The sequence below is a fragment of the Cheilinus undulatus genome, linkage group 22 (genome assembly GCF_018320785.1).
Source record: "Cheilinus undulatus linkage group 22, ASM1832078v1, whole genome shotgun sequence".
In the NCBI taxonomy this organism is placed as follows: domain Eukaryota; kingdom Metazoa; phylum Chordata; class Actinopteri; order Labriformes; family Labridae; genus Cheilinus; species Cheilinus undulatus.
In genome coordinates, this window is record NC_054886.1 from 32,166,155 (window position 1) to 32,183,418 (window position 17,264).

Below are 17,264 nucleotides of genomic sequence, written 5' to 3' on the forward strand. Positions count from 1 at the left end.
ACTGATTCCAGAGCTGTGCAAAGATTTCAAAGTATCAGTTGAACTCACTGTGGTTCTAGAATCCTGTTGGGAACCGTCTCGTATGGCTTGACGATTTCAATGAAGAAGTTCTAGAACCTTCTGTGATTCCTGAAACCCTACCTGATACAACTCCTGAACACACCTTTGAACTCTGCTATCCTTTGAACATTTTCTAGAACCCACACTGAGTTTTTCTGGAGCAATTGTGACACCAAAGAACTGTACGGAAACGCCTCTGATGGTGTAGTGTATTCCAAGATCAAGTTCTGGAACCTTCTGTTATTCCAGAAAACCTTGTAAAACCTCACTGTTGTAGCCAAAGACTCACTTGGACTATCAAACCAACTGTGACTTTAGAATACCGTACAAACCTGACTCTAATAGATCGGTATATTTGAGAAAGACCTAGAACCCTCTCAGATTCCAGAGATCCCACTGCTGTCTCTCCATGTACTGAGTCTAGAACTCTCTGTAGACTCTCTCTAAATACCAGAGCCCACTCAGATTCTATAACCTAGTCCAGACCGCCCCTAGTTGCTGAACCTCTTTTTTGAACAGTCTTGGAATTCTCTGAGTCTACAAGCCTTGCGAAAAACTGATGTTGGAGTCCTGGATCAGGTCTAGAGGCTCTAGAAGTTCTTAGGTTGATGTCAGCTGGCCAAAAAAGGTGGAATATAAGTTCTAAGGCTTCTCTGACAACTTTGTTGATTCTGGGCTTTGGGAAAATCTGAAAAAGAAATTAAAACAACACAAAATATGGATTAGAAATTTGCAGAGGATTCTCCATCCATCTGTACATCCATCCATTTTCTTCTGCTTAGCTAGGGTGGCAGCAGGCTAAGTAAGTCTCCCCAGACATCCCTATCTCCAGTGACAATTCCCAGCTCTTCCTGGGGGATTCCTAGGTGTCCCCAGGCCAGATGAGATCCATCCAGCAAGTACAACCAGACATTTGGCATCCAAACTCAATTACTTTAAGTCCATTTCCACTTTGATTTCTCTGTCCTTGGTATCAAACACCCCAGGAGCTGTTTACCATCTGATCTCTAAGTGTGTTTTTCTTGCTGTTTGCTCTGGAGGAGATTCAGTACAGAGGCTTTTTCACAAACAGCTGTCTGCTACTCCTTTGAAATGAGGTCAATGGCCCTGAACCAAAACAGTAAACTTGGCCAGGAACTCTAAACAGTTAGCTCAGAAATGCTAAAAACACTTCACAGAGAGTTTTATCAGCTCATCCAAGTTTGATATAATGAACATAGCAGACTCAAACTTTGATCTGTATGAGCTTCAGCTTGTCTGTGTTATTGACTTTTGTGAATTTTGGAAGCTCCATTCCAAAGAAGAGATATTCACAGTTAATAAGATGAGTACTGTCCTCAAACCAAGTGTATAGCACTAGTTCAGGCAGGCCATGGAGTCAAGCGCTGCCATATAACTGAGATCAGCTGATCTCATCAAGCTCTCATCAGCTGATGGCCATCTGATTCCCTCTAAATGCTGCCATAGTTAACCTGCCCTACTCCCTCTGCAAACCATTTTTTGCAACCTTCCTCCACCCCAGCTCCTCATTTATTCTGCTTCTGACTTAATCAGTGTAATCCTGTTGTCCTTGATGCCTGCGCTGCTCTGGGTTTTCCTTGCAGGCACAAGTAAGGCAGGAACGTGTGCTTTTAGAATGGCAGGGAGACCCCAGAACAGCCACACTGCCAAATATAAATAACGTCAACAAGTGCTAATCTATAACTGCTAATAAAGAAAATATGTATACCTCAAATCAGGTGGTCTTACTTTTATTTGATGTCAATGCATACAGTAAATAAAGCAAAGATCCATTCTATCTTCTCTGGAAGCCCTTATTCAGTGTGCACATTTACATTGCAAACAAATAGTCCAATCATTATCTGATTTCTTAAACTCAAGTAGTTCTGTAGACATAAAATATGCTTTATCAAATAAAGGCATGATGAAAAACTGAGTAATGTAGTTTTACTTCTAATTTACCATCCTTTCTGTCCGTTTCTGCCACGTCAAACTCATTTTTGAAGAAATTTTGCAATGAAATTTTTACTCCAAATCACTCCAAATTATAAATTGCACATGCACTTGTACTTCAGTTGGCAAAATGTGAAAGAAAGCATAGTTTAAAACTCACCTATTTGTGTTGTCTTGTCTTCTTTGGGGTTTTTAGTCCATTTAAATCCAAATATCCCCAGAGAGTAAACAAGAGAAGGAGAGAAGACTCTGCAAAACTGAAGCAGTCAAACTGACACGGCTCAGTTTTACTCTCTCTCTGATAGCTGTAAATGCTCACTCACCCCCACCTCTCTGCTGATTCTCCTCCTCTCTCTCCCTCTTCCTCCTCCTTCCTGGAATATTTTATTTATCCTTCATTAGCTGCCTCTTTGCACTCTCTCTTTCCCACTTCTCCTCCTCCTCCTCATCCAGTTGTCGGTCACAGTGGAACATCTCGTAAAAACCTGTAACATGAAGAGACTGTGAACTTTTCCCACTTGAGAGTTTGTTCGTAAAACAGCGTTGTGGAAATTGGTGCTGTTAAATTTACTACCGTATTTTAACAACAAATTTGACTTTATTGGAGTGTTTGAACGCCAGTGATGCCTGATTAAACTGTTTCTGTTAATGACACCACCGAGTCGAGCTCCATGAATCTTTACTTTAATCTCCTCAACTGTGATTTATATCAGCGAGAAATGTTCCTTTGCTGCGAGTTCCAACAGCTGGTTTATTCTATCAAATACAGCCTTAGCCATTAGATTAAGATTTTTATATTTCTTTTAAGAGAGCCTTCTACATCCTGCTCATCGAAAAATCTAACCTTATGTTAGGGATACCAGCAGTAATGCCAACATTTTCTGACTATTGTCTATACTATAAGAAAACTAGAAAAACACTCGGAGAGCACAGCCCTCCACCATTAGCCCCATCTCCCAATAGTGAAGAATCCTTTGAAAAATTCCTGGATCTGTCCCCATCTGCCCCCCACCACAGCATTCGCCGATTACTCCCTCCCCAGTAGGGTGGAAACACAGTGAGGCAAAGCATTGGCTTCGCTACGGGTGCCAACAGATGCACCCATGGTCTCACCAAACGACTGAAAGTCATGGCAAAGGGTGACTATTCCTCTATTCCTCCCAGCATTGCGAGTATTCTTGCTACAATTCGCTGTCTTTCTCTCTGTTACGCTCCGACTCGCCTCCTTGACTGGACGTGCGTCTTTCAAACTCTATAAACTCCAAAACTTTGAATACAAACACACCAAAAGATGCTGCTGGGATTGAAGCTACTCATGTCCGCCATCTCCTGGTGTACAGTGGTAACAGCGCAGACCTCTGCCATTAGCCCTATCTCCCAATAGTACAGAATCCTTTAAAAAATTCCTGGATCCAGACGCTGATCCGGATCAGTCCCAAAATCTAATCAGTTCTTCCTTATGCCATCTCTGATATTTCCTGAAAATTTCATCAAAATCCGTCCACAACTTTTTGAGTTATGTTGCTAACAAACAAATCAACAAACAAACAAACCCAAAAAGAAAATCAAGAAGAAAGGTAAGAGATTTACACTTAAATAGCCAGTAAAAAGTGATATTTTTTCACTTTTACCTCCATTAACCAAGAGAATGACTGCCACAGCTTACAAGATCTAGAATATCTGTTAGCTAACTGATGCTAACGTGAGACAACTATCCAGCTCTTATTTTATAGAAAGAGTGTTTGCTGACAGCCCCTGCATGAGGACCAATTAAAGATGATGTATTCTAAATGGGAGCAGCAGGTTATATTAAAAAGGTTAGCTAACAGTAAAGGAAACCATAACTAGCCTATAAGGGGTTATTTAGCAAGGCTAAAGTAACTGTCAACACCAATACTGTGTTTTTAAACTGGCACTACCGATATGGCTGTAAAAACAGCCTCTGTGTTTTACTCATTTTTAAGAGTTTAAGATTGATCTTGATAAAAAAAAGAAAAAATGATGAATTACTGACTAATATCTATCAATCAATCAAGCTGTTCATGCTATCTAGTTTTTAAGCTAGAATATTTTTAGCTAACTTAAACATCAAGTTATCCACTGTAAGCTCTCAAGCTAGCCAATGCTAACATCAATGTTAAGCTTCTATGTATTTATTTTATCTATCTATCTATCTAACAATTTTTCTGACAATTTTTCTATCTAACAATTTTTCTACCTATCTAGCTATCTAGCTATCTATAGCTACGTTCAAACTGCAGGGTTAGGGTTAGGGTGACCTGAATCTGATTTTTTTTGCTCACATGTGACTTGTATCTGATTTTTTTCTGACGGTGTGAACAGTGCAAGTCACATTGAATCTGACCGTTTTCAGATTCAGGCCGCTTTCGTATGTGGTTCTAAATCAGACACATATCTGATCTTTTGGAAGTTGACTACAGAATGAACAGGCAAACAAAAAAATCAGATCTGAGAAAAAATCAGAATTGAGCATTAAGGCTTGCAGTGTGAACGTAGTCTATCTTCCATTGACCTTCTTTCTTGAGAAAACTTCTAGCATCTCTTCAGACTAAGTTTATTTAGAGTTCTCAAACCTTTGACTGGAGTCGTTCACATTCACTTATCTGTGCTATTTTTTGTTATTTTAGATAAGCCACTGTCATCACAGATCTGAGGGCTGGCCGTGTGTTTATGACTTTTATGTTTGTTACAGTGAAGTAATATACAAATGATCAGCCCTACGTGACTTCAGCCATGCAGACAGACCATATCATCCCTCTGACACGTTTTATTATTTCCTGCAGAGATAAAGAGGAGTTTTACTGCACTTTAGTATGAAGTGGGAATGATTCACTGTGTAATGACCTCTTGTCACAGTGTCAGACCACCAACTATGCTACACTACATGTATGTTATTAGTCCCTGGTAGTCTAATGTCACTTTTCTCTTCAGAGGTGCTGCTGGTTAATGAACAAATTACACTTGAAGCTAATTACACTGAGAAGAACAAACAGACCAAAATCCAGAGAGTTTAATTTGATAGTAAATCAAAGCCAGATACTGTGAACATGAAACACAGACGGAGAGGAAACAGGCTTTATGTCTGATTTCCACCATGAACAGCAAACTTTATTAGACAGTCAGACTCTTTGAACAGGCAGAGTGAGTTTCCATCCCAGCTGTGGTGACACGAAAACGTTACAGCATCCAACATCTGCAAGGCACCGCTTCATCTGCAGCAAGAAATATGACCTATGGTTGCATTTTACCATTTTTATTACATAGTATTTTGGGACCAGATTCTTTTCTTTCTTTATTTAAGATTTGTTTTATGCCTTTTTCATGCCTTTATTGGATAGAGGAGGACAGTGGATAGACTCGGAAACGGGTCAGAGATATGTGGCAAAGGGCCACAGGCAGGGTTGCCAGGTTTGTGTGACAAAACCAGTCCAATGGCCGATAAAAACTAGCCCAAAACCAAGGCCAATGCTGAAATTCAGAATAATACTGTAAAACCTCTGCCATACTGCATATATTGCTTGACTGCCCGCAGACATTCTGCTTCTCTGTGGGTGGCGTGTATGTCTGTGTGCCATGTTGTACTTGAGTGTAAATAGAGTAGTTCTTTCTGCTACAGAAATTAAATACTCATACACAAGACATAAAAAATGGGTCTGCTCAACCCACGGACAAAAAAATCTATCCGGGGCAGTACGTTGAAAGTAGCCAAATTCCTTGGGAAAACTGTGGACCCTGATAGTTTGGAGAGAGAGGGGGAAGAAAACCAGCAGCAGCGAAGGATAGAGCAGGACGCATCTGTTTGGTAAGTGTTTAATTACTGTGTTACTAAATGGCTAAAAGGCTAAAAGACCTTGTGGGGGCGGTCTGTTCCGCTTTGCTGGCAGCACGGACGAACCAGTCAGGAGATCCTATTGTGATGACCTCATCAGTTCGCTCCATTGAAATCTCGTCTCGGGAGAATCTCGGAGAAATTTTCGACGACCTGTTTTCATCAGTTTACACGCTAATTCAAAGATTACTGCTACATACGTTTATCTTGCGGTTTGAAAATTTGCATAAGTGGAGTATGGACACCCAACATTGTGACTTTATATTTATGTTTTAAAAATCGGAGAAGTATAATACCCCCTCTTTAACAGTAAATAGAGGACACATACACACGAAAAAAGGGGAAAACACCCTCTAAATTTTAATTCATTTATTTACTTTTTCCCCTATTCAAATTCTCAAGTCCATCTAATTCTTTGACCCATTTACTCCAGTTCCTTATGAATTCCTCTTCACAGTTTCTCAGCCTTTAGGTGATTTCTTCCTTTTTTTTAATGCCTTCCATTGTTCATTTCCATGCATTAACTGATGGTGGTTTAAAACCCATCCAGTGCCTTGTGATCTGCTTTAATGCTGCTATGCTCATTATTTTGTACAGGTACTTACCTTCTTCTTTTCCTATTCCTGGTGGAAGGATACCTAATATGATGTTAGTTGGTTGTGACTGTTTCTGTAGTTGAAGAATATGTCAGGCCTTCTCCTGAATTGACCTCCAGAACCTTTTTAATACAGGACATGAACAGAAAATATGTAGATGGTTTGCTTCTTGTTCCCCACAATCCCTCCAACGAGGAGAGCTACCTGATTGATTATATTTTGATGTGATTTTTGGTGTTATGAAAATCCTCAAATTAATTTTCCAGGCAAACTCTTTCCAATATTTGGAATGTGTTGTCAAAGTTCAAATAATGGCATTATGTCATTTATCAATATTTCTTTTAAAATCCTGTGTACTTTGAATAACTTTCATTAAATTGAATATCTAAATTGTAATTTCTTCCCTCTGATTTTGTGAACTCTTGTCTTATTTTGCTGTCGTTAGAGCATTTTGTAAAGTCAACTATTGAAAATTCCTCTCTATAATGTCAGTAGTGGCCCTTTTTTCATCAAATAAATGAGTTTTAATATTTCCTTTACCACACACACTCGGGGTTCATCAAGAACAGAACATGATTGAGGATATTTGGAGGGGAGCAACATTTGACGTAAACCTTGAAGCGGGAAAGTGATATTACTATATTCCTGAATGGAACTAGACAGCAGCAGTTCGCTAGCAGAGCGTCAATATTGGAACGCGGCCCTGTTGGCGTTACCATGGTGACGCAGTAACTCTGTTGCTGATAGCGGCGGTGATTTGAGGAAAAGTTTGTTCATTTTAGAGGTAAGTTTGTCCTTTTTATCCGTGCGTTTTTGACAGAAGTTTCATGGGGTATGCACACGGTCGTAAATAATGGCTTCCCTTAAATAAAGTTTTAAAACGTCGTTTTAACGTCGAGGTTTTGTAAGATTGAGTTTAACGGTTATCTAGCTTAAGTACTTAAGCTAGTGAGCTAACTGTTAGCTTTACAGAAAGACCGGAATCAATCGGCAATCATCGGGTATCATCGTATAACAATGAAAACAGACGAGCTTTACATTGAGTTTAATTTGCTCACCTTTGTCTTGGTATTTTTTTTAAATTGTGTAAAATAACAGAGAGATAACCTGTCCAAAATATTTAATATTTGATTTAATTTACATCCATGTCAGTGAACTCATCTATGCGGCTGATGTTAGCTGAAATTCTGCTGTAAACTAAGTAGAAAATCGGTGTGAGACTACAGTCTTAAGAGTGTAGTTTGGTTAAACTATTTATTGACTATCCACTATCAACTCCTGAATGATATTCAGTATACCTGGAACCAAACTATACTAATCACATTGATTTAAATTTTACCTCAGTGATTTTCAACTGGTGGGTCGTGACCCAGAAGTGGGTCGTAAAGCCCTTTTCTGTGGGTCGCAGGGGTGTGCCTGGGAAAAAAATTGTGCCAAATTGTCTACGACAGTGGTTATCAAATGTTGTGGCAAGGCACACTAGTGTGCCATGAGACAAGTCTAGGTGTGCCTTGGGGATCTGGCTGGACCCCTGAAAAAACCCAGATAACGGACCCTCTCCAGTTGTGATTTATTGATGAGTATGTGTGTTGATCAGTAGCATTGGTGCTAGCATCCTGGCTAACAGTTACCTCATTTGGAAAGCTATTATTGAGTTGAACTTGGTGTTGAAATTATCATTATTCATGCTACTTTTAATCAAGTTAACCAATTTTTCTACCCATTTTGCCATTAATTTTGTAAAATTAAACCATTTTTGCTGTTTTTTTGCAATTTTGCATCTTTTTTAAAAGTACTTTTGACCCATTTTTTGCTACTTTTTTTGGAACTTCTTGCCACATTTAACCCATTTTTGCTACATTTTTGACGGGTTTTGCCTACTTTTGCTATTATTTGGACATAATTTTTTTTGCCAATTTTGTCATCACTTTTTATAATGTTTTAGCAACTTTAACCCTTTTTTGCCACTTGTAGCCTATTTTGTCACCTTTTTGACACTTTAAACCCATTTTTGCCATCTTCTTGCTAATTGTCACTCACTTTGCCTTTGTTTGGCCACTTTTTTGCCTAATTTTGCCCAATTTTAGTCACTTTTAAAACTTTTTAACCACCTTTTTACAACATTTAACCCTTTTGGCCAATTGTAACCCATTTTTGTCACCTTTTTGACACTTTCAACATGTTTTGCCACTATTAACCAAGTTTTTGGCCCCTTATGCCAATTGTTAACCACTTCTGACTTTGTCTTGCCATTTTTTACCCAATTTTGCCATGTTTTATCATCACTTTAACCAATTTTTGCCACTTTTTAGGCATCTTTTGCCCACTTTTGCCACCCCCCAGTTGTCTGGGCCCCAGGAACCTCTCCCCTTTATCCCCCCTTATGGGTCACCTTGTTATATTATTTAAAAAGTCTATTTTGTGTTGATATGAATATGGTGTGCCTTGAGATTCTGGCTTAACCCTCGGTGTGCCTTGGGCGAAAAAACTTTGAAAACCACTGGTCTATGAGACTCCATAAAATATGCACATTTTGTCCTGTTTCATTGTTTTGTTACACCTTTTGTACTGTCTTAGGCCCAAGCTTTATTATTTTTTTATTGAATACATCTGATTGACCAAAAAAATCTCCAGAATTTGGGTCACAATTCTCCCTGAGGAGTTGATAGAGGGACCTTTGACCCAACCAGTTTAGAACCATTGTTTTACCTCATTGGACAAAAACTGCCAGAAACTTTACTGAGATGCTTTTAGCAGTGGTCAACAGAGATAGAAGATTTTTTCAGTATAATTATCAAAAATAGAGTCAAATGTCACAGTTATGGCGAATTAATGCTGTTTTCTTGATTTCCGTACAGTCAAATGCCCTTTCAAAATAAATTATACTTTAGTACCCTGACCATGATGATAGTTGATTCTTTTCTCTTTCCCTTTAAACAGCAGGTGAGGATGGATGCGGCAGTAACACAGCGACACACTGCGTCATTTCTGCCTAAAATTGCTCCAGACAAAAATGAAAGGAACAAAAGTACCATTAACAGGTAGTGTTAAAGTCCTGTTCTCAGATTTAAATCACCTATTTAGTAAAAGAAAGGACAAAAAATGGGACATTACATAGAGGCTCTCTATTTAACCTTGTCTGATTAATCATAAATATAATTGACAATGTTTTTGTGTCTCTTCAGCAGGATGATGGAGCCTCACCAAGCTGGTCTGGTGTCACATAAATGTGATCAACTCCTCTCTAAGGCAGAAATCTCACTGTGAGTTCACCAGGTGGATAACGGCGCTCTGGATTCAGATTCTGACAGTCTGGTTTTCAAACAGACTTAAATTCAGTCAATGGGCGTAGCAAAGGGTGAAAAAAGGGTACTGATTCCCCGAGCCCACAGTAGGGAGGGGCCCTTGAGATGCCTGTATGGAAGCCCATTTGGGTCAAATAAAAAAAGAGAAAATGTGAAAGTACAGTAATTCTGGAAAAAATTCTAAGTCATAATTATGAAATAAAAGGTCATAATTCAGTGTTACTCAACCAAAGAGCCAAATTGTTGAAAATACCTTTGCAAGAGCCACAGTCTAAGTGGTGAAAAGTGGCAAAAACGGCTTGAAGGGGCAATAAAAATAAGTAAAAAAAAAAATGAGTTACAGTTGGCACAAATGGTCTAAAAATGGCAAAAAAAAAAAAAAAAATGAGTGAAAAGGGACTAAAATGGGCAAAAAGCAGTCAAGATTGGCAAAAATGGGCAAAAAATCTGAAATAAGTAATGGCAAAAAGTAGCTTAAATGGGAAAAATGTGGCAAAAAAATTAGAGGAAAAAAGGTAATAATGAGATACAAAGTCATGATTATGAATTTAAAAGTCAAAATTATGAAATAAAAAGTTTTAATTGACTAAATGACTTTTGTCTCATAATTTCACATTTTAATCTTATAATTATGACTTTGGTTTTCTATTTTTTTTTTTTTTTTTAATTTCCTTACTTCCACATTTTTCTTTTTAAAGTGGTAGTGGAAACGGGCTTCAATATGCCTACAATGAAAAGTGTGTTTTTATTTAATTTTTCTTAATAATTAGAGTCATTATTGTATCAAAAGTGACTAAATGAATCAGTCAACAGACTGAAATTTGTATCAAATAGAGTAAAATACAGTTCTGGGGGGCTCCTGTCTTAAAAATGTCCTAATAATGTGGTCCAGCACTGCAAAATAATCGAAGTACATTTAATAGCAAAAAAATTCTCATAAATTTGGAAATTATGGTTTAAAAATACATCAAAATGCATACATATTTGTAAAAATGATGCAACATTTGTTGCTTTGCTAGCCAGCTAAGGGGGGCCCTGTGTAATATTATTTCTAGGGACCCTAAATCCCTAGCTACACCCCTGATTCAGTCAGGCGTCTCTCTATGATTAAGTAAAGCTAAAGGGATAGCAAACAGGATGTTCTGGTGACAGCCGCTAAAACTTCTATGAACAGAAAGCCGCTCATACTCCTTCACTATGCAGCAGCAAAAACAAATATAGATGTTTACAGCCAGAAACAGAGGGAAAAGACCTGTTACTATTTAAGAAAACAAATTATCACATTTCTTTAGAAAGAATAAAACCAACAACTTCTGTTATGGTCTAAATTAAAACTATGCTGACGCTGCTGCCTCTAACATAAAGAGGCTTAAAGCAGGAACCCTGAGTGCTTCTGTGGTGACGTTCAAAGAGCAGCTGTGGAATCATAAACAGAGGATATGATGTTATTTTCTGCCTTAAAAACTATTTAAAAAAAGGCTTAAAATGCTGAAAATCAGAGCTTGACAATGTTGGAAACAGAGGTTAGAGCGCCCTCTGCTGCCACACAATGATAGCAAACTAAGAAAACGGATCATAGATGCCAATGTCTCTTTTTAACTTAAATTGACTGTCTTGTTTTTCACCCTATAATTTCTACGTGATTTCTTCATTTCATCTCCTTACCGAGCTTTGTCCTATATGTTTACAGGTTTAAAAACAGCATAATGCAAAACATCTGTGTGGAGATGCTGCAGGAAGGCTTCCACAGGTAAATCCATCTATACAAGGCATGATTTATTCATTTTTCTATTTGTTTAGTACAGGGAAAGGTAACACGTTACATTTTAACAGACCATATCAGGGAAAATACAACAATCAGTATAATTTTTAGAACAGTCAAGAATGAGAACAAGGTGAAACCAGGGCAATAAAACATTTAAAAACTCAGGATTGTAAGTATGGTTAGTTTACTTTTCTATTAGATTATCTCCATTTAACCTTGAACCATGGGGAAGCAGCTTATTTGTCTCCAAAGTAAAGCACTGATTTGACATAGATACAATTAATCATCCACATATAATAACCTAATTTGAATGACATGGTTCAAATTGTATTAAAATATACATAAAAATAAAGATAAGCACATGAAAAGACATTGAAATCAGGCAGTCGGCCCCTCTCTGCTCACTGAGAGTTAGATGTTTGGGAACTTTTTGAGTATTTTTTCGACATTCAAACAACAAGTACAGACTCATTCTCCTGAAAGAACCTTAACATTTATGTTTGTGTCTATCAGGTCGTACTCGGAGCTCTTCTTTCTGCTGAGCTATGATCGGCATCGTCGAGAATCGGCTGAACTTGGATCTGATCTCTCTCTACAAACGCCGCTGGAAGAACAAAAAGACAAACTGACAATTATGAGGAAATACCTGAGCCGGGCCGAGCAGGCGGAAAGGACCAGTAACACAAAATTCTGTTTAATTCCATCTGTTTCTATGAAAACACTGGATACTGTAGCTGGTATCCTGAAAGGGATTATATGGAAAATGTGGAGGAAATGAGTTTTATCTGAGTGTAGCATCATGTAATCATGGCATTCAAAGGTTTAAAACTCTGACATTTTTTACCCTTGTGCCCTCCTCAAATTTACTATCCTCTGGACACCTTCGAGGCAAAAATGTACACGTACAGGAAAAATTGCCATTAAATCACCATACTTCAATATATTTTTTGTACTTTTTTTTCTTTTTAAATCTCTTAAACAACTTCAGACCTGCTCTAAACTACCAAAGATTCTATAATTTTCAAGATTTTAACCCTTTAAATGCCAGTTTGATTATTTGAAATGTTTAATTTTTTAATAAAAATAACACAAATAGTGGATTATTTTCTGTATAATAAATAGTAGCAACAAAACTGATTTGATTGCATTAGGTTTTTTTACGTAATGTCAGAAATACCCTCTGGACATCTTCAAGGCAAAAATGCCCCCATTAACTTCCATTAAAACCAGGTTTTTTAATCTCACTGTCATTGCAGTATAAAATCATGCATTCTTTAATGTCAGCATTTCAATGTGAAGACGTCTAGTGAAATTTGACATTTTTACCGTATTCCACCACATTCAACCATTTACTCATTGTAGGACCATGCACCAAATTCTTGTATTTTTGCCCGTTATATTATGGGGAGTTTTGTGTACGTTTAAAAGGGTTACAATTCTAAGAATTATTGAATGTTTGGTAGTTTTGAGCAAGTCTGAAGTTGTTAAAGACATTTATGAAAAAAAGGTAGAAAAAAATATCGATTTATGCTGATTTAATGGCAGTTTTTTTGAACATGTACATTTTTGCCTCGAAGGTGTCCAGAGGGTGTCCTGATGTTAAAGCTGGCACTACATAAAAAATACAAGTGCAATGAAATCAATTTTGTTGCTAATCTTTGACCCATCCAAGACTCATATCAACACCAAAATGATTGCAAAATACAAAGTGGAAAGTGTCCAATTTAGTCAAAAATCTTCCTGATGATACTGAAGGATGAAACTCTGATCAGAGTGTTTGACAAATCTGTCAATTCAAGGAGTAAGACGTTAAAATCTATTTTTCCTGATCCATGGTGATTAGAATGACTGTGATAAGGAGGTCTTCTCTGACTGGTGCCTCTCTTTATGTGTGTGCAGATACCTGGACGGTGGTTTGTGAGCAGCGTCTGTTTTTAGGAGGGTATTTCTCATCCAAGGAGGATCTCTGGATCAGTTTCCACTTTTACCACAGCTGTGCTGAGAGAGAGCATGGAGGACGATCCAGACCGGCCACTGAGGCCCGGGCGTGTTTGGCCGAACTCTACCTCCAAACAGGTAGAATACATACCCAAACACATAAGAAGGGTTGAAGAAGACATTTCAGTATTTTACTTAGATTAAGTTCAAAAGTAAGACCTCAAAACTCGATAAAAGACTCCTCCTGTGTTGGATAGCCTGATAGAACTACCAGATTGAGCAGTGAAGGACTAACACGCACTGGTTCCTCGTGGCTGCAGGTGATCTGGAGCGGGCTCAGGAGCAGGCTGAGCTGTGCATCGATCAGGGGGAGGAGGGAGGCTGGTTGGACTCAGACGGTCGGCCCCTAAGGCTCCGGGGCCATCTAGCACTGTGGAAGGTCTACAGCAGGATGGCGGACTCTCTGCTGGAGGCCGAGGACTACGAAGAGGCCCTAAAGATGCTGCACACAGGATACAACACTGCCATTAAGAGTAGGTGGACACAGTCTGCACAGGTGTGGTGTGTTAGAGTCACTCAGCAGGGATGAAGGGAGCAATCATGCCTGGTGTGAAAACATGGAGCTGTAAGCTTTGCTGTTTTTGCAGTGCAGTCAGTTTGCAGTTAACAGGACTAGTTTAACTGCAAATGACTGCATGATATTTCATTTTAATACATGCAAACAGCTCCAGCACAGAGAGACAGTATTTGCTCTGCAGCACAGTTAGGAGCACATTTAACCCGTGCATGAATTAGATTGTGTCTTTGGACTCTTTTGCACAGGTTTAGCATGCACAGAAGCTACACAGTGCTTCTCTGATCAGAACCTATCTGTTTTAATGATGTTTGTTTCAGCTGAAGACAGACAGGTGGAAGTAGAGGCCGCCTACCAACTAGGACTGGCCTATCAGAGCGCAGGAGACCACGACACAGCCAAACAGGTGAGTGCGTGCTCATAGTGACTCTCCTTTATGTTTCTAAAATCATTAAACACCAAATAGAACAACAAGATAACATGCTTGGCTCATGCAGTGTCCAAAAGCATCGAAATGAACTGAAATCAAAGTAAATGCTACAAAAGTCAACAGTGTTTGGTGTAACTTCCTCAGCATGACATTATAATTAACAGAAGCACAGAAAACAAACATAAGAAGTAATGTCTTTATTAATCATATATCTATATTTGCCTTGCATACAGCTTCTTTGTTGTTTATTTACCACATGGAGCATTGCAGATCAAGTGCACAAGTTATTCACAAGGGTTTATCCTGGTAACATTAATGATGAAACAGTATTTTAGTAGCCTTATGGAACTTCTGGTCAAAAACCCAAATTAACACTTCTTTTTTTTTTTTTCCAGTTTTTCAACACTTGTATGCAGATTTACGGCACACTGGAGGACGGGGACGGTCTGGGGAGGACTTACAAAGCTATAGCCAAGTCTCTGGAGAGGTACGCACTCAAACATCCTAGAAGCGATGCATAGTTCTCTGCATAACTTAAGGCCCTGTCCACACAGAGAGGAAGTCTGAAACGATCCCGTCTTTACGGAAAACTTTTTCAAAACAAAACGACAATGTATCGTTTTCATCTCCATGATGACGGGGCCTCACTCAGTGGTTCCCACTCTTTTTTCCTTTCTGTCTGTCGCAACGGCTGCCGTAAGAAGAAACAGAAAGGCGAAACTAGAAAACTGAAAGATTTTGCACAGGACAATATAAGTTTTTAAAGTAAAAATATCTATAACATGTGTAGTAGTTTTTAACTGATGTAGACAGGCCAGTGCAAAAAAAAAAAGAATCCACGTATTGTTCTTTTAAATATTCACCCATCTATTAGTGTTTTCTCATTGATGTCAGTGTTTGTTTGTGTGTTTCAGTGAGGAGAAATTAAATGAAACAGTTCAGTGTTTGGAGACATTAGCAGATATCTCTCGTGGTAACGGACTGCAGCACCACCTGGTGGACGCCTACCTGTCACTGGGCAACATCTGCTATAAAAGGGTAAACTCACACAGACACTGTCAGCTCATAACTTCCATGATGGCATCCACAGAGTTACTTTATGAATATATTTAATATACGTATTTAGGCCTTTGAGTATTTTACAGTCTGTGAATACAGTCAGCATGGACGTCTGTTGTTGTTGAGGGAGCACTAAGATTTTATACAAGAATTCAGCATCACTATGAGAATTTAAAGAAATCAACAAGTATAAGCAAGCAAAATAAAAGAGGAGGACTTCTTTGGACCTTTATAAAGTGTTGAGATAAAGATAGAGGGTCCTGTTCAGGCAAAGTTGGGATTTTTGATACCTCTTGTGTATATTAAATAAGTACTAACAGAAATAGTTACAAGTTAAACACCTTAGATAATTTTATTTGTTGTAAGAATTGATTCCTACAAATCCTCTCCCTTTTTCCATAGAGTGAGTATCAGAGAGCGTTAGAGTTTTTCCAGCAGGGTTATGAGATTTCCTGTGAGCTGAGAGATGTTTCTCGGCTGGAGAGAGCTCAGGTGAGTAAAGAAACCCCATTACACTCAGGTAAGGGATCTCTCTAAGGCTGCGTTCACACTACAGGTAAAAGAGACCTGAATGGGATTTTTTTGCTCACATGTGGCTCATATCTGATTTTTTCTGACAGTGTGAACAGTGCAAGTCACATTGAATCTGACATTTTCGGATCAGATTGAGGCCACTTTCATAAGTGGTTCTGAATCAGATACAAATCTGATCTTTTGGGAGTCGACTAGTGTGAACAGCCAATCAGAAAGCCAGTGTCTCACTTTCTGAAAGCTAGGATTAAACAACAGCACTTCTGCTGCATATGAGAGTTTTATTCATCATCTTTCACCTGTCTCTCTCTCTCAGGTGTTTGTCGCCACTGCTCGCGCTCGCTGTCTGATCAGGAAGTACAGCACTGATGTGGAATCAGCCACGCCCACCGCCATGAAACGTCTCCTGGCCTGGAGAGAGACCAGAGAGCCTCAGGATTTCAGTGTAGACTCTTCAGACGATACTGATCATACAATAAACCAATGATGCTGATATTTACAGCAGCTCCAATAAACAGTGTCATTCTCATTAGAACGGATGCGTATTTATGGTAAAATTAACGTAAAAAATATTTTATATTATATTTGCTATATAAATATGAATACAGTATAACACATAAAACGGATTTATATGGAAGAATCTTAGACCATATTCAATTCACAGTAAACCTGTCAGAAAATTTAGTTACAGAAGAAATGGAGTTGAATATTTTTGAAAATATCATTTTAACATGTTTTATTTTTGAAGAAATCAAAGATTTGTTATGTCACAATAAAAATGTTTGCAAATGAATTGATAACTGTATGGAAATTTTTTTGTACACAAAATTTCATTTTGGTGTTTTTTGAAGAACAGGATAAACTCATACACACACTCATTGATCACTTTATTGGGTACCGCTGCTCTTTCAGGCAAATATCTAATCAACCGATCACGTGAAAGCAACCCTTCTCAGCATGTGGTCATTTAGGATACAGATTGGTTTTGTTTGTCTGTTTGTTTATTTTGTTGTTGTTTTTTTTTTTGTTTGTTTTTTGTTTTTTTACACTATTATCAGAGACTGTAAACACTGAGACTTGGGGCCACAATGAGTAAGGAGGGCTCTGCTTGGCCCTCAAGCCGACTACTGATGCAAATAGCTAAAGTCTCACAATATTTTAAGCTCCTTTTATATGTATTACGGTAATTAAAAAGAAAAAAAG

The 17,264-nt window shown here is 38.3% G+C and overlaps 1 protein-coding gene across 1 annotated transcript; it reads left to right on the forward strand.

Moving 5' to 3' along the window:
* Positions 1-7,201: 7,201 nt before the first annotated feature.
* Positions 7,202-16,854, forward strand: ttc29 (tetratricopeptide repeat domain 29). Its single transcript, XM_041778945.1, has 12 exons — positions 7,202-7,243; positions 9,400-9,500; positions 9,645-9,722; positions 11,455-11,514; positions 12,043-12,206; positions 13,429-13,605; positions 13,788-14,000; positions 14,362-14,447; positions 14,867-14,958; positions 15,386-15,509; positions 15,933-16,022; positions 16,378-16,854. The coding sequence occupies exons 2-12, from the start codon at positions 9,409-9,411 to the stop codon at positions 16,546-16,548; spliced, it is 1,347 nt and encodes a 448-aa protein (XP_041634879.1). The 5' UTR covers positions 7,202-7,243; positions 9,400-9,408; the 3' UTR covers positions 16,549-16,854.
* Positions 16,855-17,264: the final 410 nt, after the last annotated feature.

What these genes read in the sequence shown, in the direction of transcription:
- ttc29 (XM_041778945.1), top strand. Translation starts at nt 9,409, where the DNA reads ATGGATGCGGCAGTAACACAGCGACACACTGCGTCATTTCTGCCTAAA. An exon ending in CTGCAGGAAGGCTTCCACAG is followed by an intron (nt 11,515 to 12,042) that starts GTAAATCCATCT and finishes TGTGTCTATCAG; the next exon opens with GTCGTACTCGGAGCTCTTCT. An exon ending in CTCGGCTGGAGAGAGCTCAG is followed by an intron (nt 16,023 to 16,377) that starts GTGAGTAAAGAA and finishes TCTCTCTCTCAG; the next exon opens with GTGTTTGTCGCCACTGCTCG.